At 35.4% G+C, this 24,483-nt stretch overlaps 1 protein-coding gene across 2 annotated transcripts in view; it reads left to right on the plus strand.

Annotated features, from left to right (window-relative positions):
- Positions 1-24,483, plus strand: part of NALCN (sodium leak channel, non-selective) — a 483,341-nt gene that overhangs the window by 304,042 nt on the left and 154,816 nt on the right. For both annotated transcript variants that reach the window (XM_044667195.1, XM_044667196.1), the window contains one exon: positions 3,572-3,646. In XM_044667195.1, the coding sequence (XP_044523130.1) occupies positions 3,572-3,646 (75 nt within the window). The remainder of the gene's footprint in view (positions 1-3,571; positions 3,647-24,483) is intronic.

The following is a 24,483-nucleotide window of genomic DNA, read 5'->3' on the forward strand; positions in this document are numbered from 1 at the left end:
GATGTGTATAAGAGACAATATATATATATATAATCTTAGTTCCCCTAATACCTAGTCCAAAGCATGGAATTTGATAGGTCTTTAATTGATGTTTATGTACTTGAATTGAGTGGAGAGAGTATAACACATCATTTAACACATCAAGACTATTAAAATCTTTCCTCTCTTCCCCCTTATTTGCCCTCCTGTACAATAGTAATTCTTCAGTAAGTCATTGCCAAAGTTATTCTCTCCATCTGTTCAAGTCTGTTTCTGCAATCCACTCCTACTCAATCTGGTCATCATCACTGGTAAACAGAGATGTCAAGTGTACCACTGCTAGTGGCAAATGACACAGCCCACAAGTTTAAATGTAATTGGGAAATATTTAACAAAATAAATAAAATAAAACATAGGTAATGTTACTATATGGTTTTCTAAGACAACATGGTGGGAACACACAAGATCACAGGGATCTTTATTTGTGGTTTAGTGTCTTGTGTTTGTACTTAAGTTCAACATGACTGATCTAAAACAGAACCCTTGTTAATGTATAAAATAAGTATTTTCACTTTATATACCCAATGAAAGTTCATTAAGAACCTACTGAGTAAAAATAAATAAATTCTCTACAAATATTTAAAGAATAAATAACAATAATAGCTACCATTTACATAGTGCTATGATATATACAACTTTTAGAAATGATAACTCATTTGATCTTCACAACAACCCTGGGAAACTACATTATCCTAATTTTCCAGATGAAACAAATGAAGAAAACTGAGGTCAAGCAAGTCGCCCAAAATCACAGAGCTAACATGTTTCTGAAGCTTCACTTGGATATATAGGTCTTCCTGATGCTAAATCCAAAGTTCTTTTCCCCATACTGTCTAGTTGCATCTACATTAGAACTTATAGTTAATTTTTCTCATGGTAAAAAATGATAGGAAATCATATGGAAGTAAAGAAGTAGTAGTTCATTCAAAAATATTTATTGAACAACCACTCTGTGTAAACCAATTTTCTAAGTTTTATAAGAAATATAAATATAATATAAAGTATAAGACATACCCCTGAGGACAGTGAAGTGACTCAGGGGATAGAAGGACAAGAAGGCCTAGAGGTGGGGGAGATCCTGGGTTCAAATCTGGCTTCAAACACTTCCTATGTGACCCTGAGCAAGTCATTTGGCTCCTATTGCCCAGTGTTTATCGCTCTTCTACCTTGAAACCTATATACGTTATTGATTCTAAGATGCAAGGTTAGGGATTTAAAAAAAAAAAGACATTAACAATGTCCATATATTTAAAAGTCTAAGGTCAAGCCCTAATTCATGTTGTGTCACTGGGATACAACAGATTTAGAGGGCACCACAATTAGAAGATTCAAACAGCACTAATAGGCCTTCTGCATCCAGAAACAATAAAACTTTGCACCTACTTAGCAATGAATAATTCATTAAAATAGGTAACTGATACAGAGTGAAATAAGTAGAAGTAGAGGAATTCACACTACAACATCTAAAATATAAAAATGAATAATTTTGAGGATTTCTATAAATTGATGAAGAAATAATTAACAGAACCAGGAGAACAATTCATGTAATAATAACACTGTAAAAAACAACATTGAAAGCTATGAGAACTATGACCCATCCAATGACCATTCATGATTGCAGAGGACCGATGATGAAACTTACTTGCCAATACAGTGAGCTTTAGGGCTGCAGGATGAGACACATGTATATCTATGTATACAACTATGGGAGATTTTTTTTTATTAACTTTATATTTGTTGCAAGAAACTTGCTTTTTTGTGTTCCTGATTTTTTAGTGTGAAAGTGAGGGAGGAAGGAGAAAAAAGGATTTCTGTTAATATTTTAAAAATAGAAAATTGAACATTTCTACAGATGTATTATAAGTTTTATTTAACATTTTTATTACAAGAGACCTCTTAAAAAGGGTAATAGTCTTTAAATGTTTGTAATGTAAAAACGAAATATAAGTAAAACTAAAAGTGTACATTTAAAAAAAAAGTTACCTGTCACGTAATTAACAGAACTCTTGTCATGCTCCAAGTGCTCTCTCATAAGGTGCTTTCCTGTCATTCATCTGTGGTAATTCAAGTGAGGATACATTTTGTGTTTCTTGTTTTAGGCACAGTTGGTGATATTAGTCCCAAATACAAAAACTCCCAAATTATGGCTTTGAGGTATAAAAGAAGATAGAGAAAATTAAATACCCAAACCAAGCAATTCACTGTCAGTTAAACAATAAACATTTTTAAAAGCCTATAGTATAGACAAAGAATGCTACAGGAATTGACAAAAGTGAAAGAATACTGTCGATAGGGGTGATTATGGTTCTATTAGATGTACAAAACTTCAGTTGGACCTTGAAGGATTTGGATGGGTAAACAAAAAAGGTGGAATGCAAAGATTTATATGTGAAAATGTATATGGAGCATCTGAGAATTAGTTTGTGGGAAGTCATTTAACCCATTCATCTAAAAGAACTATTTTCATATTAGCCAAGGATCAAGAAAAAGGAGAATGATTTTTATCACCAAATCTTTTCTTTTCTTTTTCTTTTTCACAACATTTTCCTTGGAGAAATCCTTCCCAGTGGCCAGTTTATAATGCTTCACCTTACAGTGATTGTCTTTTATTCTTTCCTCACTGGACATGAACAGTGATCAAAACATTTTGGTTAATAATCTGCCTGAATTTTAAAATCTGTTATCAAATTGATTTGATCTTTTCAGCAATTAATTATAAGGATGAAAAACACAAAGCAATTTGGTATCTTTTTCAGCATGTCCATGCTTAGGAATATACTCACTCCACACTTCCACCTCAGATCATTTGAACTTTCTTCAAGGCCTAGTAGGAGGTCTATCTCTTAAACAAAGTATTTTGTGATTTCCCCCCCCCAGGTATTCGTGCCCTCCTCACCATATTTCATATTTGCTTTTTTATGTTTGTATTTGCTCATCTTTATATATGTTGTTTCCTCTAAAGAAAAAGATAAACTCACTGAGGGTAGGATTTTTATTTTATTTTTTCCCAAGGTGTGGTACAGTGTCAATCATATAATAGACATTTAATAAATTCTAGATGAATGAATAAATGAATGAGGAGAAAAAGAATTATGATATATAAAAATATGTTAATAAAGATATTTTCCAATGAATTGACATGATAGTTTCAGAAAATGAGAAATAAATACTGGAATACAAACATAAAAATAACTTCTATAAAGTATAAGAAGAATATTGTTATAAAAACAAACTTTTGGTTTTCCATATTTTTAACAATGTAGTTTATTATATATTTAAAAGAGAATTCAATTTGAAGGGCTGTTTTCATGATTAAAAGTAATAATTAGTATTATCTATTTTCAATTAGTGTGTATTCATGTTGTCATTGAAAAGAATTTTCATTTAAGTTTTACAAATTTCAATTTTTTTGTTTTCCATTTAATAGCATAACATATATTTGTAAACTAGAGAAGGAAAAATAGATATATAATTAAATATATTTCAGGAGATTGTGCCGTTTTGTTTTTTAACCATGGTCCTTATTTTGTAGATCCTCCTGAGTTTGTTTGTGGCTGTTATTTTGGACAACCTAGAGCTTGATGAAGATCTAAAGAAACTTAAACAAGTAAGCAACGTTTATGGGCTTTTTAATTATTTGTATTAATATTTCCATTTTCAATAAAGTGGAATTATAATAACATTCTTCAAAATTATAGCCTATATAGTTTATATAAATAAATGAACTATTTCAAAAGAAATATTGAATCGAGGTCACTCAAGGTCAATTTAAATTCTCTTTAATATTTCAAGAGAATATAATACTGTATTACCATAACCATTAAAAACACAGGAAATGTCTCCAATTCTCTAGCAACTTCTGTGAATAATTTTTCCTTTCTATGTTGAAAGAAGTGAGTAAAACTGTGAAGAAAAAGGAATTTAGGGAATATAAGAATTCTCTTTTGTGGTATGAAAGTAATCATCATAGAAGTCAAAGAATTAGGAGTCAGAGCTTCATTTTATATGCATATTCAAAACACTCATAAATACCTTAAATTTTTAAAAATGATAATCTGTTGTTTTTGATATTGTCAAACATGGTAATGGATAGTTAAGGAAGATATTCTCCTTGCCCTAGAAACAAGGGGGGAAAAATAAACAAACTAGCACAGAATTCACCCTGTATCATGCATAATGATTTGCTCCCAATTAGTGTGATTTTAATTTGCATTATTCTAATTTGAACAATTGGTGTTATAATTATATGTAAAATATGTTTTTTGGTTCCAACCCAATAGAAATGGACCGTGAGCATTTGAATAATGCAACCATTTCATGAGGTTTGTCGTTTACAGGAATCAGAGCTTAGCTGTACCATAAATGTTTACGTGCTTACCAAGATAATGTATTTGACATTATTGTTGGATAGTTACTTTCATTAAAACTGATTTATTCTTGGTTCTTGTCCATTCTATAGTACTCTTGGGAAAATTTACCCAGTATACTAGAGGCTTTCTTCTGTTCCTTTTCCTGTCTTGGAACTTCCATGGTTACTTTATTCATATATTTCATCTCATGGAAAGAATAGAGTGGCAAGAAGAGTAGGCTTTTAATCAAGAGAAATCATAGTTCTACCTTTCATTTGCTGTATGATCCTTTATTTTATTTATCTTTATTGTTATTATTGTTATTATTCTATTATTCGATATCTTTATTATTAAAATTATCTTTATCTTTCAGTGCCTCAGTTTCCTAATCTATAAAATGGTGATCTTAATATACATCTTACTTATAAAGCAGGAGATTTAGAAAGTATTTGGGGAACCTTAACCTTTGCTGTTGATCATACTACCTCCTTTTCTGGTTGCACATTTTTTTCATTGTGTACTTTATGCTGATTCTTATATGCAAGTCACCATTGCTAATAGACCATTTAACCTACTTATATGAGCAATACATCTTTTCTTTGACTTTTCTGTTGCTTGTAATTTTGACTCTTCTGTAATCAAGGTATGTAATGATTCATATACATATAACATCAGAGAATTTAGGTCTTAAAAGAGTTAGATTTTTGAAGTATTGAGTAGAGTGGGAAACTGGAAGTACTCTCCAATGTCCACAGTGAGATCCAAGCCATTCTTCTACTCAGTTATGGCACTGGCTTCTCATACACTTGCTGTGCCAGTCCAAAAGAGAATTGAAGGGGATGCCTACCTATCCATCTGAATCCTTATAGCCTAGTTAATATGTATTTTCCATATCCTGTGTGTTTCCCTTGTGGATAGTTACACTTTTGCTATGTGTGGATCAGTGATTACTTTTGATACATTAATGTCCTCATACATGTAATGAGGAATATTTAGATCACATTATTAACTATTATTGGTCTCTGTGCAAGACATCCATCACACTGAGGAACTTGAACACTTAGCTAAGAAAAATTAGAAAAATTGTATTATTTCTTTTTTAATAACAGAAAGATGGAATAAACATATTGATATCTTTATAATTTTCCTTTATATGAAAAACATTAAAGACTAAGTAAATCAACCACAGTTTTTTACTATAATTATACTAGCTATATCCTTTAAGAACTCTTTCTCACAAATCTGAGGAGATAAAACTCTTCTGGATAATGCAGTCCTGGCTCACATTCTCTAACATCTCCCAGAAAAACAAACAAACAAACAAAAAACCAGAATGTTATAGAAAATAACAACATTGCCAAGACAACCAATTTCAAATAATGCAAGAACCTCTAATATGTTTTGGAAGATTCAATGACTAGCTTTCACATTTAATATGCAAAAAGTAGCCACAGATGGTTTTTAATATTTAGTTTTTTATTTTATTTTTAGTAATCTTGATCACGTTCAAATTTAACTTCTTTTCTTAATTATTATTATTCACCATCAAATCTGCACGCTAAAGGACCAGCTGAAATTTTTTACATTCATTGAATGTTGAATTCTACTTCTTGTACTCCAAAGTAGCAAATGTCAAATAGTTCTAATTGTCAAAAGGAGTTATATTTTCAAGAAGCTCTTAAACAGCAACCAAAACCTTGTCCAGAGTAGCAACAGTCCAGAACATCTTTGTAACCATCAAAATAAGTGTTAGAAAACCTGTACAACTTTTTTACTGACAGTTTGTCTATAGGAATTTGGTCATAACTAAATGTAGATATATTCAAAAAGAGAATTATTCTTGTCTAATACATCACACTTATTTTTAATTAAGCTTTCCAAATCCAATTATAGAACTTATTTTTTAAGGCATAGATTTTCCCATTCACCTTCTTGTAAGCTGTGTTAAACTACATAGATTTTGAATAATCAATGGTGAAAAAACCTAATTACTATGTGTATTTGTACTGTAGATACAATAAAAAACAATTTCAAGTTCCAGCTTTAGTGGAGTTTTCTAGTAATCATTGGCCCTCAGTGATGGTACATTTGTAAGTTTAAGATTGTGTTAGAAAGCAGGAAAATAAATCAACACAACAAGAGTCTGAGTTTCCAAGTTGATTTGTTGAAACTAGCTTTAGAATTCTCTAGTACTGAGCCGTGCTTCAGTATTTCAGTTTGATATGACTTACTAACAAACACAATACCCAACTTGGGACTTAACATGTACCAGATGTTCGGAAAAATTTTTGTTGAATGAAAGGTAAATCAATATCCCCCCTAAAATTGAAAGATCAACAGTAGAGGGATTGAAGATTTTAGATGATAATGAGACTTGCTTCCTGGACCATAAAATTGTAATGCACTGTGCACTATATTACTTTGAGAGTAACTCATCTGTTACATCTCATGAATAAATACCTCTTCATTAACCACTGGGTAATTCTCATTGTTGTTTTTTTGGGGGGAGAATGGATAACCACAGTGCATACATAAAGCTAGCTGTTCTTGCCCACAATGTCAAGGACCCTCTTCACATACATACAACCACTTGATTATTGAAAAGCACAGTGAGAAATAATGCAACAAAATAAATTTTCTTTGTATCTCTAGTGTTGAACCTCGTTATTCACATAATTTTCTTTATAATGCTTACTAATTGAGTTTGCTGATTCATATAATTTTTGTTTGATAATTTAGCTGAAAATATGTATTCACATGATTGGGGGTAAATTTATATTTCCTGCATCTAAATTCTTGGTTATTTTCTTTAAAAGATCTATGGACCCACACACTATTATATTTTAAAATGTCCCTGATCCTCTCTTTTACCAGTACTATTGCTAGTTTTTCATAGTCCGTCCCTTCATTTTCCATCTCCTTTTCTTTATCCCTAATGATTTTGACCTTTATTATATGATTTATTTAAAGGATTTCAGTGCTGAGAGTTATTAACACATTGGAGAAGGGGGAGATTTTGAAAAAGTCCTTTTTCTGTTCATTTGTGACCTCTTAAAAATCCTCTATAAAGTTATAGTAGCTTGTGGACAAGATAAAGACATTTCATTAAAATCTTAAAGGCATACAATATATGTGGTTATTCAAATTCAAAAATAATTAGGAGAAAATAGGAAAGGAAACAAGCTAATTTTAGCTACAGAAAAGAGTTTTATTTATATGTCTCAAAGTCTTAGTGAAGTTTTAAGCTATAAAAACTTTAATATGAATATATTTATGTAAAGCTTCATATTAATACAAAGATTTAGTATTAAGTCTTTATACTAAAGCTCTAATACTACCATACATATTGTAGCATAAATAATCTTAAGTGAGGTGAACTGCCTCACAGAACTCCACAGTACCCCCAGAACTCCAGGAAAGGGGGCAGTTGGGACAGTTAAGAATGTGGGTATAAAAGCAGGGCACCCAGCTTGGCAAGATCACTCTTCCAGGGATAGAGGGAGCTAGGTGGCTGGAAGGGGTAGGATTACTTCTTCTTAGTAGCTTAGTTTATCTCTAACCCAGAGAGCAGGGTGAATCATTGCTATATACTCTATACAGACTTTATCCACAGTGTTTTCCCAAGGCTGTGAGCACTGTGACAAAACCTTGCATACAGTGACCCAGCCAACTCTAGCCAACCCTAAACCACTACAGATCTACAATCAAGACCATCTTTACCACCTTGGACTTGTTATTATTTGATTTTAGGAGATAGTTTAGATTGTAAGGGAGTTTAGGAAGAAATAGTTTAATTCAGAGGCTTTCCCCTCTGGGGCGGGGTGGGGGGGTGTAGCTACTCTGATAGCACCTTGAAGATCTTAGATAGATTTTACCTCACCCTCAAATCTAAACTTTTCCCCTCATTCTCAGTTTCCCTGAACTAATAAATCCCTCTTCTTGTTAATAGTATGTGAGTGAAGTGTGTGATTTAGGTTATATAAGCCAATTTCATACTTTACTTAAGTCAAATCTCCATCTTGGAAGATCTTGAAAGTAGTTGAGATTCAGTGATCAAGAAAGCTGTTTGAAGACATTCTGAGGACATTAACCATCTTGAGTTTTGGGAATAAGTCTCAAACAGTGGAAGTTGCCAATTTCTGTGGGATTATTCCCTTTTTGCCAACCAATTTAATCCTGTGAAAGCTAAGTCAGATAGCTACCAGTTCTGGACAGAGAAGGATTCTGTTATTAGCAGTTACCAGAGGCTGCAACTGCCAACGGAGGGGGGTGGAGAAAGAATTCCATGCACTCACTCCCCTCCTCCTTGCTAGAGGTGTTGTAGCCAGGGGTTTGGAGTCTGCTAAGGCATCATTGCTAACTGGTCCCATTTTTACAATATATATACACATATGCATATATTTTTAGATTAATGTTATCTGTGCATTTTATATAGTCAGCATTGTTTTGGTTTTATAGCAATTAAATTTTAATGGTTTAACCAAATTTATGAAAATTATAAATAAGAATGGTGATAGCTGATTCAAAGTATTGCTCAAAGTCAAAATGACTTTTGATTGCTTTTATTTATGAAAGAGGTAGAAAGAATGAAAGTAGAGAAGACATTAGCCTATCTAACTAGATATTGCTCCAGTGCTCAACTCGGCCAGGACTTCTTGACCTTCAACCTGAATTAAACTCTTTCCAGAAGATAGGAAGGGAAAGCCAACTATCTACTCACCCAAGTTCTCTCCAAGAGGCAGGTCAAGAAAATGACTCTAGCTGAAGATGACTCCTGAGGCCAACTTTCTTCCAAAAGCCAACCTTCTTCTTGAAGCTGACTTCTTTCTTGAAGTCCAACTCCTTCTTAAAGCTGACTTCCCTAGCTCCAGAAATTCAGGGCCTTTTATAGTGGCTTCTTGTCCCTTCCCCTCTTCACAAGGGCCAATGACAGCTTTCTTCCTTAAGCCACCTTTCTTCTTGAAGCTGACTTCTTTCTTGAAGCCCAGCTTCTCTTGAAGCTAACCTCCTCAGTCTCAGAAATTTAGGAACTTTTATAGTGGCTTCATGTCTCTTCCTCTCTTCACAAGGGGCAATCACAGCTTTCAAATTGCCTAGCACTGCCCATGGGGCAGTGTCTGTGGGATCCACTTCTCACCTTCTGGAGGCGTGAATTCTCCTCAAAAGGGTTCACATTTTCCTGACTGAGTTTCTGAGGGGGTGAATTCTCTAAGTGGTTTGCAAGCTCCTCCACCTAGTTCAAGCTTGTATTGATTCAGTCAAAAGTTGGACAAAGGAGAGTTAATCCTGTCTTCACAATCTAGTGAGGTGCTAAGTAAGGGTACTTAAGTTATTGTTAACCAAAGTGTTAACTCCAACTAGGCAAAGAGAATCAAGAATTTCCTTTCAAAATTTTGACTCCTTCATAATGTCTTCATCCCTAAGCCCCAAGCACAGTGACTATTCTGAGTAAAACTATATCAACTCAACTTCCTGAGTCCAAATATGGCCTCAGATACTTACTAGCTAGGTCCATGGGCAAGCCACTAAACCATGTTTGCCTCAGATCCTTACCTGTAAAATGAGCTGGGGAAAGAGATGGCAAACCCTCCAGTGTCTTTGCCAAGAAAACTCCAAATGGGGTCACAAAGAGTCAGACAAGACCAAAATAACTGAACAACAATAAATACAAACTACAGTACAATATAGTATCATAAATGCTAGCTTTTTGTAAGTGTGTTTTTACTGCACACTCATTTGTGGCTGTGCTTCCCTGATCATTATGCACATCATAGCTTTTGGTTGAAGGAACTATTCTCCTAAGGAAAGTATGTAAAAAAAAGGAATGGGGGGGGAGGGGAGGAGGGGGGAGGGAACCTTTGAAATGAGGTATTCATCTAGTTGCTACCTAACAAAAGATGAACCAAAATTATCTTTCCATTGATCTAATGTAATTTTCATACTTCTATAAATCAAGGTAGCTGGAGTTACAGAAGATAAACCTATTAAAATTTAAATTGCTTATACAGTATTTCATATGACTTCAGACAGCTACCTTTGTCATGGTTGGTACACAATCCCATAGAAATATGTTATATGTTGATGTCCAGTGAATATAAAAATGGTTTAAGATTTTTCTAATGTGTTCCGTAATTTTAGTTATAAAATCATTTTATATTGTCAGACTCTATATACAGTCAGCAGAAACACAGCAACAGAATTGTGTAACATATACATACTACAAGAAACATTCTTCAAAGCTCACCTTTTCAGAAAGGCTTCCCTCATTAATCCATGCCACACTCTGAAGCCCCTCAGAATTTCCATTGTACTTTACAGTTCACCCTTTTCCACTCACCATTTTTGTTTCCTTATTTCCTTTTCTAACACAGTTGTCCATGTGAAAAGTTCACCTTATCTATAAAAGCTGATTGGGAAATTTAGGGAGTGAGACCAAGAAGAGTTAATGATAGATTATAATGATCAGTGCTGATACCCTTAAGGTAAATATGTGCAAAATATAGAAACCCTCAATGGGGATATTGAAGTGGCCTATAATATATAATAATTCCTATGCTGAGGAAAGAGACAAACTTCTTCTGGGTGAAGTAAGTTCGTAGGACCAAGTTCCACGTTTGTTGTGCCTTAACATGTCATGAAAATGCCACTCGAAGAGCTTAGAGAACTAGATGTTAGGACGCAAAACCAGCTGAAGGGTTTCAGTAAAACAGCATAAAACAGAGAAAGATGAAAGAGAAAATGGAAAATAAAAGTTCTGTGACTTTGGAGACAGCCCACATCAAGAGATATAAGGAAGTCTTCCATGATGGTCAATGTCATTGGATGCTGTGCCTCAACTTTCTAAGAACCTGAACCTTGATTCTCTATCTTCTCTTTCTTTGGTTTCTCCCCAAAACACATGACATTTTGCACACTTCAAAAATTTGGTAAATGTTGCTAACTGACTGAATAAGATGACAATTTTCCATGCTTAACCTAAAAAAAAAAAAGACTGGCAAGAATGACAAAAACCTTCTTGTTGTGTCATTTTTCAGTCCTGTCTGCCATTTTCTTGGCAAAATTACTGGAGTGATTTGCCATTTCCTTCTCCAGTTCATTTTACAGATGAGGAAACTGATACCAATGGAGTTAAATGACTTACTACCAATAGCTTAACTCTTCATTGTCTTTCTCAAAGTATTAAAAAGAAATTTTAAATTAGAATTCCCCTTTTGATGGCATTTTGTATTATGTTTATACCTAGTCTCATTTTCTGGAGATTACCTTGAATTCCTAAAAACAAGGTCAGTGAAACTTAAGCTTTGAAAGATGCTACCCAAGTGGAAGGGCTTCACAAATAGGGCTGGTAATGGCTTGTATGTCCTAAGACCAATTGAACTCTCTGGAAAAGCAAGTGGCTTTTTCAGTCATGGTAATTCATATAGACTTTACTAGGCTATAGAGTGGGCTGTAGTAAATATCATGCCAGGCTTGGAGTCAAGAACACTCATCTCCCTGAGTTAAAATCTGACCTCAGACATTTACTAGTTGTGTGACTCCAGGAAAGTCACTTTCTCACTCTGATGGTCTCAGTTTCTTCATCTGTAAAATAATGGGGAGAAGGAAACAGCAAATCACTCTAATATCTCTACCAAGAATGCCCCCAAAGGGGTCATGACTGAAGCAAATGAACAACTACAATAATAAATAGTAAGGCTATCTAGGAGAAAGGATGGGTGACATGCGTGTGGATCTATAAGAATTTTGCAAACTCAATAGACTTTTTGGAGCCCTAAAGATTTTTTTGTCTACTTTTGAACACACATATATGATTTTTTAAGACTAAGTCATATATGTGAGTTCAAAAGTAGGCAAATCTATTTTTAGATATAGAATCTATTAATCCCTGAGAGAACCAGGGAGGAAGCCTCAGGAAAAGAATAATGAGAAAAAAGAATGGTAGATAGTGTGTTTAGATTAAATTCAAAGCTATGATTTAAAAAAAAATTCCAGCTCCAATAAAAGACTTATTCACATCCTAAACTAAATTTGATTACTTTTCATCTTTGATGACTCTCCCTGGTGTGTACCAGAGCTTGTCTCACAGGGAAGGTCAGAAAAAGAGTTGTAGATGCTGTGTAAAAAATGTTAGTCTCTTCTTAATATAGCCTCCAATTTTATTTCAAGGGTTGTTCTTACCCTTGATCTTTTGCTCTTTCCTCTCTCCATCTCTGTTTGAGTACAGGGAGTGCTTGGGTACATCCTAATGTCTAAAAAAATCATAAAAAATACTGACTTTGCTTTTTAATTCAATTGAACTTTTTTTAGTTTTAAGATATGGATTATTATATTATACGTATTATGTACAAATTTAGTGTAATTTTCTTTCATTTTGTTTGAATATTTAAGAAATGTTTACCTTTAGAATAAATGTTTTTGTTATGTGCCTGCTATATTCTAAGCACTGTACTAAGTATTTTACAAAATATTATCTCACTTCATCATGGAAATAGCCCTAGAAGTTCATTACTATTATCTCCATTTTTCAGAGGAGGAAACTGAGGCAGGCAGCAATTAAATGATTTGCCTAGGGCCACACAGATAATAAATATTTGAGGCCCAATTTGAACTTTCCTGTGTATATACTACTAAACTATACTGTCGGCATTTCTACACGAAATAGGTAAATAGAAGGAATTTTTGAGGGTGTTTACTCAACCTCCTCACTTTACAAATAGGGAAAATGAGTAACAGAAAATCTTGATTGCCCAACATCTCAAATAGTTCAAACAGTGTCATTTCAAGCTCTCTTGCTCTCATTTCAGCTCTTTTTGCTTCTTCACACCATGCTAGCTGTTTCTTTAAATCTCACGCCAACTTCTCCTTATAATTAACATTTATATTGTGCCAGGAAAAGAGGCAGCATCAAGGTCAAATAAAGTGAGAAAAACTGAGAAAGGAAGTGGATTAGGTAGAAGTGCCAAAACTGGATCTAGCAAGAGTAGGGTTAAGGTTCCTCTGGTTGCAGCAAGTCAGGAGTCCATAAGCCAAGAGATCAAATCATAAATAAAGGCATCCAAAGGATTGCTTCCCAGAAGTAAGGCCAAGGCTTTTGGGAAAGGGGAAAGGTTTAGGGGAGGAGCAAAGAACTAGGGGAAAAAAAACACAATTAAACGTTAATGATAATGGCAGAAAAGGTACAATTCTGAGCCAAAGCATCAGAGATTAGAATACAGGAACAAGGTGATCCTGGGCCAATAATAGTTTATTTAATGGTCTTCTCTATCCTTCTGTAACTGCAAGGGCAGACCCAGATCCAAAGTCATTGAAGTTTATTGTCAAGTAGAAGAAAGAAAACGTTCACATGTCATACATCAGAAAATTTTAAATTAGAAGGAACCTGAGAGACAATCTGGTCCAACCACCTCTGTTTACCAACTGAGGGTGAGGAGAAGGAAAAAATAGCTAATTATCCTACAAGTAGTAAGTAGTGGAGCCAACATTTAAAACCAGAGATCAAAATCTACAGCTGAGAGGTATAATGAACAGAGTGCTAGACTTGGAGTTAAAAAGTTGTTATTGTTGCTGTTCAGTCATTTCAGTCATATCCAAGTCTTTGTGACCCCATTTGGTGTTTTCTTGGCAGAGATACTGGAGTGGAGACTTGAATTCAAATATAGCCCCAGCCGCATGATTCTGGTATCATATTGAACCCCTGTCTACACCAATTTCCTCTTCTATAAAATGAGGACAATAATAGAACCCATCTCCCTGGGTGACTGTGAGGATTTTAAAAAAGAGATTATATTTGTAAAGTGCTTTCGAAATCTTAAAGTTCTCCATAAACATTAGTTACTATTATTCCACTACTCAGATTGCATTGATAAGGAATGGGAGGAAAGAGAAGTGGTATGAGATGGAACTGGTGCAGTGAAAATGTTCTTGTAGGTTAGCTATAATGAAAGGACACAGAAGAATCAGCTTCTCTTTTTATAGGTAGAAACAAGTTAATTGAAAGTAGATTGACCAGTAAAGAATCTTAGTATTTCACTCCAGTGCAAAATTTGAAAATCCCAAATATTTATGGCATCACTAAGAACAATAGCTCAGTTTCATTTTAGTTGTCTAAAACCAGATTCTTCCCCCCCCCCCCAATTTTTGTCAAGGGGAGAGGGAGAATTTGGGGCACTAAGTGAAGAGGTACTAGAATCTAATTAGCACTGGCCCTATACCTGACATCTTAGCAGGTGGCTTCTCACTGTGCTGTATAATCTCACATTAAGACATAAAACTAAATGCCTGAGGTTTCATGACCTGCCTAAGCTGACTCAGTGGGCATTTGTTGGCTTTGTTCTTCTAATTATACAACAATTTCTTTACAATTTTCTTAGCATTTTCTCCACAATACTTCTGTGAAGTAAATAACCTTTCATTTGAAAAGGAGGGGAGCACGGAAAAGTAATTTGCCCAAGAATGGTAAGATCATATTTATAGCAATGGCTCAAACTCAGAATCCCTGTGATTCTAGCCCTTTGCTTTACTAAATGAACTCGACTTCATATGGCTCCTTTCATCACGAGTATAAAATTGTAAGAACCCAGAACTTTCTGTACTACCAAAGATAACAAGGGAGATAATTAACTAAGAGAAAGCTGACACATTTTGCTGAAGCTCCTTTCACAAGCAATAGGAAATTAGATTGTTAAAGGGGAGGATGAGAATTGATTTTAAGCAGGGGTTGTTTGAGGGATGTCTGACTCACAAAAAGAAATAAAATCTCTGCCTCAGACACTATAAAGTGTTGGAAGGAATGCTAGTAGTTATGTACCCCCTATACATTTAAATACTACCACAGATATACTTTTAAAATTGCTTTTTCTCCTTGGTTTCTTTTGAGACAAAACACATCCATTCAATTGAATAGAAACATTTGTTGAACCTTAAAAGGTAGAGGACCACATTACTAGGTGAAATTGGATGAATACAAAGCCAAGTGAGACATAACTCCTGTTCCCACAGAGCTTCTAGCACAGTAGGTAAAAAAATGACATAAATCATAAATAATTATACATCAATTTCCCAAATATTTAAACAAACAATTATACAACAATGTTGAATCTGACAAGTATGTGAGAAAGGGCAAAAGACTGAAATAAATAAAAAGGCATATTTAGGTAGTTGTTTAAGTAAATAAAATATTTTCCTCCCAACCATCAAACAATATAGTATAAAATTGTTATCTCTATTTTATAAAAGTGAGCTCAAACTTACCCCATGGTTGCATGTATATTAAATGGGGAAAAATAATAACATCTACCCCCAGAGTTGTTGATGAGCTGTGTATTAAGTGTTTTACAAACATTAAAGTGCTATGCAAATGTTATTATTATTATATTACATTTTATCACATATCATTTGTTATATTCTCTGTTTTTTTTACTATGTTATGTTATATATCACATTACATTGTATTGTGCTACATTATATCATCATATGTTTATTATGTTATATCAAACATCATATCATATTATAGTGTCAGAACAGGATTTATATCCAGGTCTTATGACCAGTGCTTTTTCTATAACACGAGGCTAAATGCTTAGACAAGGGAGGAATCACTTCTGGTTAGGATTATCAGGGAAGGAGGCTTCAGGGAAAATGTGGAATTTTTGTTAGTTTTTTTGTTTTGTTTTTTAACCTTTACCTTTTGTCTTAGAATCCATACTAAGTATTGGTTTCAAAGCAGAAGAAAGAAGAAAGCAAAGGCTAGTCAATTGCTGTAAAGTGACTTGCCCAGCATCATAAAGCTAGGAAGTATCAGGCCAGATATAAACCAAGGACTTCCCAAATTTCCAGACCTGGGTCTCTATCCACTGAGCCAGCTAGCTGCCCCCATGTTATCATTAACCAATATTCTTGTTGAATAAATGAGATTTCAGCAGAGATGAGTGGAAAGAAAAGGAGAAATTTCTGGCATAACAAATAATGTAAAACACAAAAGCAAATAGATAAAGTCATGGGGTATATGTCTAGGGAGCAGGAAGTAGCCTGCTGCTCTACTGCTTTTCTCTTTCCTGTTTTTCCAACACTTGTAGCCACAGCTTCCTTGGTTTTTCTGACTTCTAATCCTTATCCACAATTCTTCCCTTTTTCCTTCTGCTATTTCTTTGTAAGTTGTCTCTTCTCCAAAAGTATAATTGCAGTAAGAGGTTTACTTTCATTATTTCCTGAAAAAATATGGGTGCTACAGTACCATTTCTAGATCTGTATTCCAAAGAGACAAAAAAAATATAGAGAAAGGACCTCTTTGTAAAAACTGTTTATTTCAGCTCTTTTTGTTGTAGCAAAGATTTAGAAATTGAAAGATTGGCCATCAATTAGGTAAGGGCTGAATGATGTGGTATATGATAGTTTGGGAATATTATTGTGCTATAAGAAATAAGCAGAATGATTTAAAAAAATCTGGAAACTAATGCAAAATGAAATAAGCAGAAACAGGAGAACATTATACACAGTGACAGCAATATTTCTTGATGAACAACTCTGATTTACCTAGTTATTCTCAGCAATACATTTATCCAAGACAGTCCCAGAGATGTGTGATAAAAAGTGCCATCTGAGAAAGAACTGGGAGTCTGAAAGCTGACTGAAACATTCTGTATTTTTTTTATTCTTTTTTTCATTGAAAACTCTTCCACAATATGGCTAACATGAACAAATGTCTTATGTGATTACATGTGTAAAATCTATATATGATTGCTTTGCTGTCTCAGAGATGGGAAAAGTCAGGAAGGGAGGAAGAGTCAAAAGAAGGGAGAGAATTTGGAGCTCAAAACTTTTAAAATAATGAATTCTAAAAAATCACTTTTACATGTAATAGGGAAAAATATTATTTTAAAAAGCTGGTGCTAGAGTTAAGTTAGATAAACTATATAACTTATTTTTGGCCCATCAAGATCAGTCATTTGATAATTTCTGTACCCTTAAATTTTTGGATAAAATCATGATCTCATTCATATTGGTATTTTCCTCTTATCCCTATGTAATTCTAATCCTTCTTTTTCAATAAAATATCCAAAAGATATCAACCTTACACACTTTATAGCCCTTTCTAGAGTTACTTCAACACCTAATGAATAATTAGTGAACTAACACAAGGTTCCAACAGAACTATTTCAGTCTGGGTAACGTGCATTTTCCAAACACTTTGTTTTCCAAGTATGGATGGATTAGTCTATTTTCACAGTGCTTTGTAATGTTCTGTTTGTATATGGCCAATGTTGTATGACATTTGTTTTTTCATTTGTATTCTTGGTTTGGCCAGAGGCTGCAGTATAAACTGTGGGTAGAGAGATTACAAATCATACTACCATGAAAGGAGACAATGCTTTATATTCCCTCATGGAACCACTGAAAGACTATTTTTGTTGGAGAGCTATTAGGAACCAAAAAGATTATAGAAGGGACAGAATTTCTTAGACAACTTCTTAAACCTATCCCTTGAAGTTCCTTCCCTCTCCCCTAGCTTCAAAGGGTATGACAAATGTTGAAAGAAGAGAAAATAGGGGATCTTTATTTGGAAAAACAAGCCAAAGTACAGATGCCCTTGAGCAAATTGCCCACATTTTTTGGTGTTCAGTTTCTTTATATGAAAAGTGAGGCACTAGAAAAAGATGACTTCTTAAATCTTTCTGGCTGCAAAATTATAGTCCCATGAAAGAAAAAAAAAAGAGCAAATGACTGCCTGATAAGTACCAGGGATAGGGTTAGTATGATAGTATGATAGTAACATACAAGAAATGGCAGCCAAGTTATAGCCAAAAGTTACCATGTCTTCCAGACACTGGAATGTATGATGAAGGGTTCTACAGATTTCTGCTGTAAACATGTTGTTCTCCAGGTACAAAGACTTTATCAGGATATGAGACCTTGTCTTCTTCTAGCTAATGGAAATATCTGTTTGTTTTATTTTTAAATTCTGTTAGATATTACTATGTTGATTTTGGGGAGGGGGCCTGGTTTATGCAAAGATTAAAGAGAAGAAATATTAGTACATTAGCATTGCATTTCCCTTTTCTTTTCAACTACAGTGTTCCTAGATAGAGAAGATACCTCTTTTATCCTCACAATAATTTTTACTCTAAAGCCGGGAGGAAATTATATGAGCACTTGGAGTCTGTGCTGGCTCTACCTTTGGCAGTTTGCATTGATTTTCGAAATTCTCACCTTCATTTAGGGAAGAACTGTGACACTAAGATTTACACAGCAAACAGTGGCAAAGTTAATTGAAATCCATACCAAAAATTTCTTTCCCCAGTGCCTTAGCACTTAAGCTTTAATCAGGCTCTTTGTGCTTTGTATAAGATAAATCAAGAAAGAGATTTTGAAAGTGATTGAAGGGTGGATTTTAATTTATTTGTTTTAGGACTTTTTCCCCCTACCAAATTTTGGGTTTAAGGTTCTTAGCTTCTTTGGGCCAATGACCAAGTATTTGTTATAGCTCCAGTTCACTACTGACTATAACTTTGAAGTTATGGTATGAGGGATAAGAAAGATCTTTAATTCCCCTTGGACAGGGAAGGCAAGAATATAGGAGGGAGAGGGAAAAGCAACAGAGCTGGGGAAGAAGAATGAGTACTAATTATTGTTCTTCCTTCATGGGTGCTGCCAACAGCTAGTCTCAAATTGCCTTTAATTTAACCATTTTTTATCCTATACAAGGACAAAATGTTTTCTTACAGTGGCTTCAAATTGGCCGTTACATTACTGCTTCAATAAGAGTTTAAAAGACTTGCCTGGAGTCACATAGCTAATGAGTGTCTGAGACTAGATATGAGTTCAGATCTTCCTGATTCCAGAACTGCTGTTCTACTCACTTTGCTAGCTATCTGCCTCCAGGAGCTTATGGACTATTCAGGGAGGACTAGCACCTCTGGTAGGAAGCCCTGCTCAGTCCTTTCCAAGGGTTCTCATCCGCCATTAGTGTCTGCCTTTCACCCAAATTTCACCTGTAGCTCTAAGAAGCTTTTGCATGTGCAACCACCACATCCCAGAAAAACCATCTGCAATGTCAAGTTAAACCAATAAGGGCAGCCAACAAGTCTCATAACTGGCAATGTGGATGTCTATCCCAAGCATGTTCTGTTTCTTTAGAATTATTGTAATTTCTAAGCCATTATGATGGCCTCCAGTTCTTGATTCTTCTCTTCCTTCCCAGTTCATCACTATCATTTTGGCTTCCATTCTCTTTCTATTTAATCTTGATATAATAAAAATCCATTTCAGTATGGCTCTCTCTTTCACTCTTGCAATTCTACTCTTCTACTTTTGATAACCAGCTAGTTCCCAATCCTGCCTAAGTCTGTCCACATGAAATGATTAAAATAAGAGAAACTCTTTATATTATTAACTTTATTAAAGTAAGCAAAACCGGAGTTTCCCCCAGCTGAAATTAACTTACTCCCAGCTACTCTGAATCTGCTCTGATTCAGATGTCTTCACATAGACCAATCCCGAGCCTGGAAGTGGGGGAGGGGGAGGGAGTGGTCTCCCCCTAGCACGAGATTGGTCCATTCAAGACCAATCCCATACCAGGAAATGGGTTGTGTGGTCCCTCCCCCAGCACGGGATTGGTCTATTCAAGATAAATCCCACACCAGGAAGTAAGGGGGAGGGACCTCTGGGACAAGCTGGGGAATGTATTTTCCCCAGCCACAACATTCCAAAACCCACACACACTTGAGCCTCTGGGTGCTTCTATTAGGAAGCCAATAGAAGGAGCTAATGAAGCCTACCACAAAAGTATTTAATCTGTACCAGCAGCACTTTATAGCCATTTTGACTTGAGTTCAATATTGGCCTTAGGCTCTTACTAGCTATGTGACCCAGGGCAAGTTTTTTAATCTCAGTCTGCCTCAGTTTCTTCATAGGTAAAATTGAGATAATAAAATTAAGATAATAAGAGCACCTACCTCATAAGGTTGTTGTAAGGATCAAATGAGATAATAGTTGAAAAAAAACATTTAATATAGTACCTGGCACATAGTAAGTTCTATATAAAGTGTTATTATTATTATTATATATGCCAAATCTGCTATTACTGAACAACAAACCAAAAAAAAAAATGCCCTATTCCCCTCAATCCCCCTCAGTCAATTACCTTACCTGTGAACTCTTTCAAAACCTCTGCTCCAAAGTTCAAGAAACTATGTTTTTAGCCTGCCCTCTTGTCCCTTTTGGTGGTTTTCATCCCATCCCCTCCTTTCCTGTCTCTTCCAGGACTTCGCTCCTCAGATTTATCTGCATTCTTGCCTTCCATTTTTGTTATTCAGTCATTTTTGTCATGGACCTGACTTGAATTTTTTTTGGCAATGATTCTGGAGTAGTTTGCCATTTTCTTCTCCAACTCATTTTACAGAGCAGGAAACTTAGGCAAAAAGAGTTAAGTGACTTGGCCAGGATCACACAGCTAGTTAAGTATCTGACTCTATTTGCCCTCATCTTCTATCTTGGCTCTATATCAACTGCCTACAAGCTCACTTAGGTCTTCTTTAGCTTATAGAGCATACATCACTTTTCTTGACTTTACTACCTCTTTCCCCAATAAGAAGACTATTGTCCTGTATCATGTATTTCATCCTTTATTGTGGAATTTTAATAAAAGTCTTACTGCTTTCCTGCATCGACTCACTACATACTCACTTTTCAATCTCCTACAATGTCTACTTCTCCCCTTTTTAAATCTATTTAACTGCTTTCTCCTTATCATCAAATCCTTTTCTAGGCCATTCTTCTTCTGATCTTCCTACCCAATCTGATATTTTTAAAAATATCATCTTTATATATTCCCTCTCAGGTCTTTTTCCTCCTTCTGTCCTAAAGGCAAGCATCATCACCTGAGGTTTTATTTTTTTCATTTCTGGAAGATAAATTCTTTCATATCCAGAATTCATGCTCTGGTACCCCTAGACCTTAACTGGTAACATCCCTCATTTGTGGCTCATTAGGTCAATTTGTCTACTCTAGACATGTTTCCTTTTATTCTACCACCACCTTGATGAACTACCCCCCACCTCTATCACAATTCTCTTTGCTTTCCAATTCTGCAACAATGATCAAATCAATATTGCTACTGGAAAAGGTATATGCAAATCTTCCTTAAATGCCATACTCTTTATTCCTACAACATTCCAAAGCTAAAAGCTCCTTCACAACCCCTTCTGCTCTCTCTCTATATGGTATACATCATTAGTTTATGAGCTCCTCCCTTGTTTCTTCTTTCTTTTTTCTTCCTTCTTTTTTCCTTCCTTCCTTTCCTCCCCGACTCCTTAGATTATAGATCTAGAGTTGAAAGAGACTTCAGAGGCCATTTTACCTAAGAGAATGAATTACAGGAAAGTTAATTGCCCAAGATCAGTTCCACTGCCCTTGGACTTCTCTTTCCCTGTAACTTTTTTTTCCTTTCAACACACAGCACAATTCCTTACACATTAAAAAACATGCTTAATTAACATTCATTAAATTTTATATTGATTGAATTCACAGATTTTTCTTACAAATTCATTATCAGTTCTGTGACTGCCAAATCTATATCTCTATGTCTCTAGCCCTAACTTGACTCCTGAGTTTCATTGCTGCATATCCAACTGCCTGGTTGATGTAATCTCTGATATCAGTCTTTTACATCAAACTTAACATATCCCAAACTATAAGCTTACACCTCTGGAGATATAAGTAACCTCAAAGACCATCATTCTAATATTTAATAGATAAGGAAACATGCCCAGGGATTTTAAATTATTTGCTAGTGATTACATTGGTAATAATGTAAAGAAGAATTTGAACCCAGGTCTTCTGACTCCCAAACTGGTGCTCTTTCTTTCGTTCTGTTCTATTTCAGTTCTCATCATTCTTTAGTTTCTTCCTTTCTGTTTATGGCACCACTGTGCCCTCAGTCACCAAGGTTCCAAAGCTAAGTTTCTCCTCTTCCATTTTTATTTTTCTTCCAATATCCAGTCATTTACTCCTTTCCTCAAGGCTGCCAGTTAAGTAACTCTCTAATCTGCTTTCTTCTTTTTAAGTCTTATGGCTATCTGGTCAGGCCCAACTTTCTATTTATTTAGACCAATATAATAGCCCACAAAGGCAGCTATGTGGTGCAGTGGATAGAGAACTTGGCATAAAGTCAGGATGACTTATCTTCCTGATACTAAATCTGGCCTCAGATACTGGCTGTGTGACCCTGGTCAAACCACTTAACCCAATTTCACTTTAGTTTCTTCATCTGTAAAATAAACTAGAGAAGGAAATGGCAAACCCAGTATCTTTGCCAAGAAAACCCCAAATGGGATCACAAAGAGTTGGACAGAGCTGAAATGACTAAACAATAACAACAATAATCTACTAACTGAGAAGAGCACAGTGTAGCTTTGAACTGGTTTATTTAGTGAGAAAGATTATAAACAGAGGAATAGTAACCATTGGAAAGGAGATGGCCTAGAAAATACCTGAGGGATGGAATAATTGGATGGAATATGGAATATGGAAAATGAGGATGGAATAATTTGAAGGCTTGCAAGAGGAGTGGAATGAGCACAAATCGCAACCAGTTAAAGAGGTAGTATATTTTGTGGCAAGATGAAAGGTATGACCATCTTGTATGCAGCAAAGGTGGGGTAGAAGAATAAGTCATGGGAGATGAGTTAGTTGAGGTACTGGGAGGTTAAGATTTTGAAAGAGCATCAATACTTGTGTTGACATCCCCTAATGTAAAGACAGCAGTTGAGGAGGAGAGAAGGACTATGAGCCAGGTACTGAGCTCATTGAGGAATGAAATAGAGTATGCTAGAAGTTGGTAGACAAGAGCCACCAAAATATTGATTAGGTGATAAATATGTATTGAAGAGATTTAAATGAAGAAAAATTACTAAGTAATAGTGGTAGAGGATTTTGACATTACTTGGAAATCCAGTGGGGAACAGGAAGTATTACAATTCCCCCCCTCTTTACCAATGAATTGGAGGGAATGAATGAAAGTGCAACCACTGCTGGAAGGAGTAGCTATGTTTCTTTAAGGACAAGAAGATGGAGGGAGCAAGCAAGACCGTAAATGGCATGAAAGCAAAGTTGGTTTGTTATGTTTAGAGGAGCCATTCTAGAGAGCATAGCAAAAGGGGTGTATGGCTTTAGAGGGAAAAGTTGGTAATTGAGGTAGGTTATCATTGTCCATGAAGCATTCAGCCTAGAGGAGAAGTTGTCCAGGGCAAGAGTAGTACATAGCTAGAAGAGGTGGAAGGTCCAAGGCAACTGCTCTAGAGTTTGTATGTCCAGCAAGAAGCACCTGGAACATACTGTGGAATGTCTGCTCTTGAAAACCAGGAATCCCTCCTGGGCAGCATGTAGCAAGATGACTCCTATGTAATTTATAGGGCCTACTAATATTTTCTACTATCCTCCCTTCTTCCTTTTGTAAGGATGGGATTTGTGCAAGGCAGGATGGGATGAAAAGAGCCAGAGAAGGAGTAGCAGACAGTTGCTGACAGTTGCTGACAGTTGAGTCAAGAGAGGATTATGGCTATTTCTCCAGGAAAGGAGAGGAAGAGAGGTCTTGGGGCAGAGAGAGGAGGAGGACATCCCAGCTTGGATCCAGTCTTGAGGGCTTCCTGAGGATCTTTCTTTGGAAATTGAAACCCTGATTCCCTGGTCAAAGTCATTCCACTGCATCTCACCCATCAAGACTTCAACCATTGAGTCAGCTAAGTTTGGACTCCATTTTGGGAGAAATCTCTTACTCTCCTTCACTCATTCCAAACCTTGCTGAGAGACCCCCTTTCAGTCAAAACTTACAATACTGTAAGGATGGGATTTGTGCAAGGGGGACGGGATAAAAGGAGCCAGAGAAGGAGTTGCAGACAGGTGCTGACAGTTGAGACCAGAGAGGATTCTGGGTATTTCTCCAGGAGAGGAGAGGAAGAGAGGTCTTGGGGCAGAGGACTGTTAACCAAAGAGCATTATCCTTAAACACTGATACAAGCAAACCTCCAAGAGAGTTGGCACATGAAAAGGTTAACAGAGAAAAGAATTGCATAGACATACTAGGACATTCAAACTTAAACCC

Source organism: Gracilinanus agilis, chromosome 3 (genome assembly GCF_016433145.1).
Source record: "Gracilinanus agilis isolate LMUSP501 chromosome 3, AgileGrace, whole genome shotgun sequence".
In the NCBI taxonomy this organism is placed as follows: domain Eukaryota; kingdom Metazoa; phylum Chordata; class Mammalia; order Didelphimorphia; family Didelphidae; genus Gracilinanus; species Gracilinanus agilis.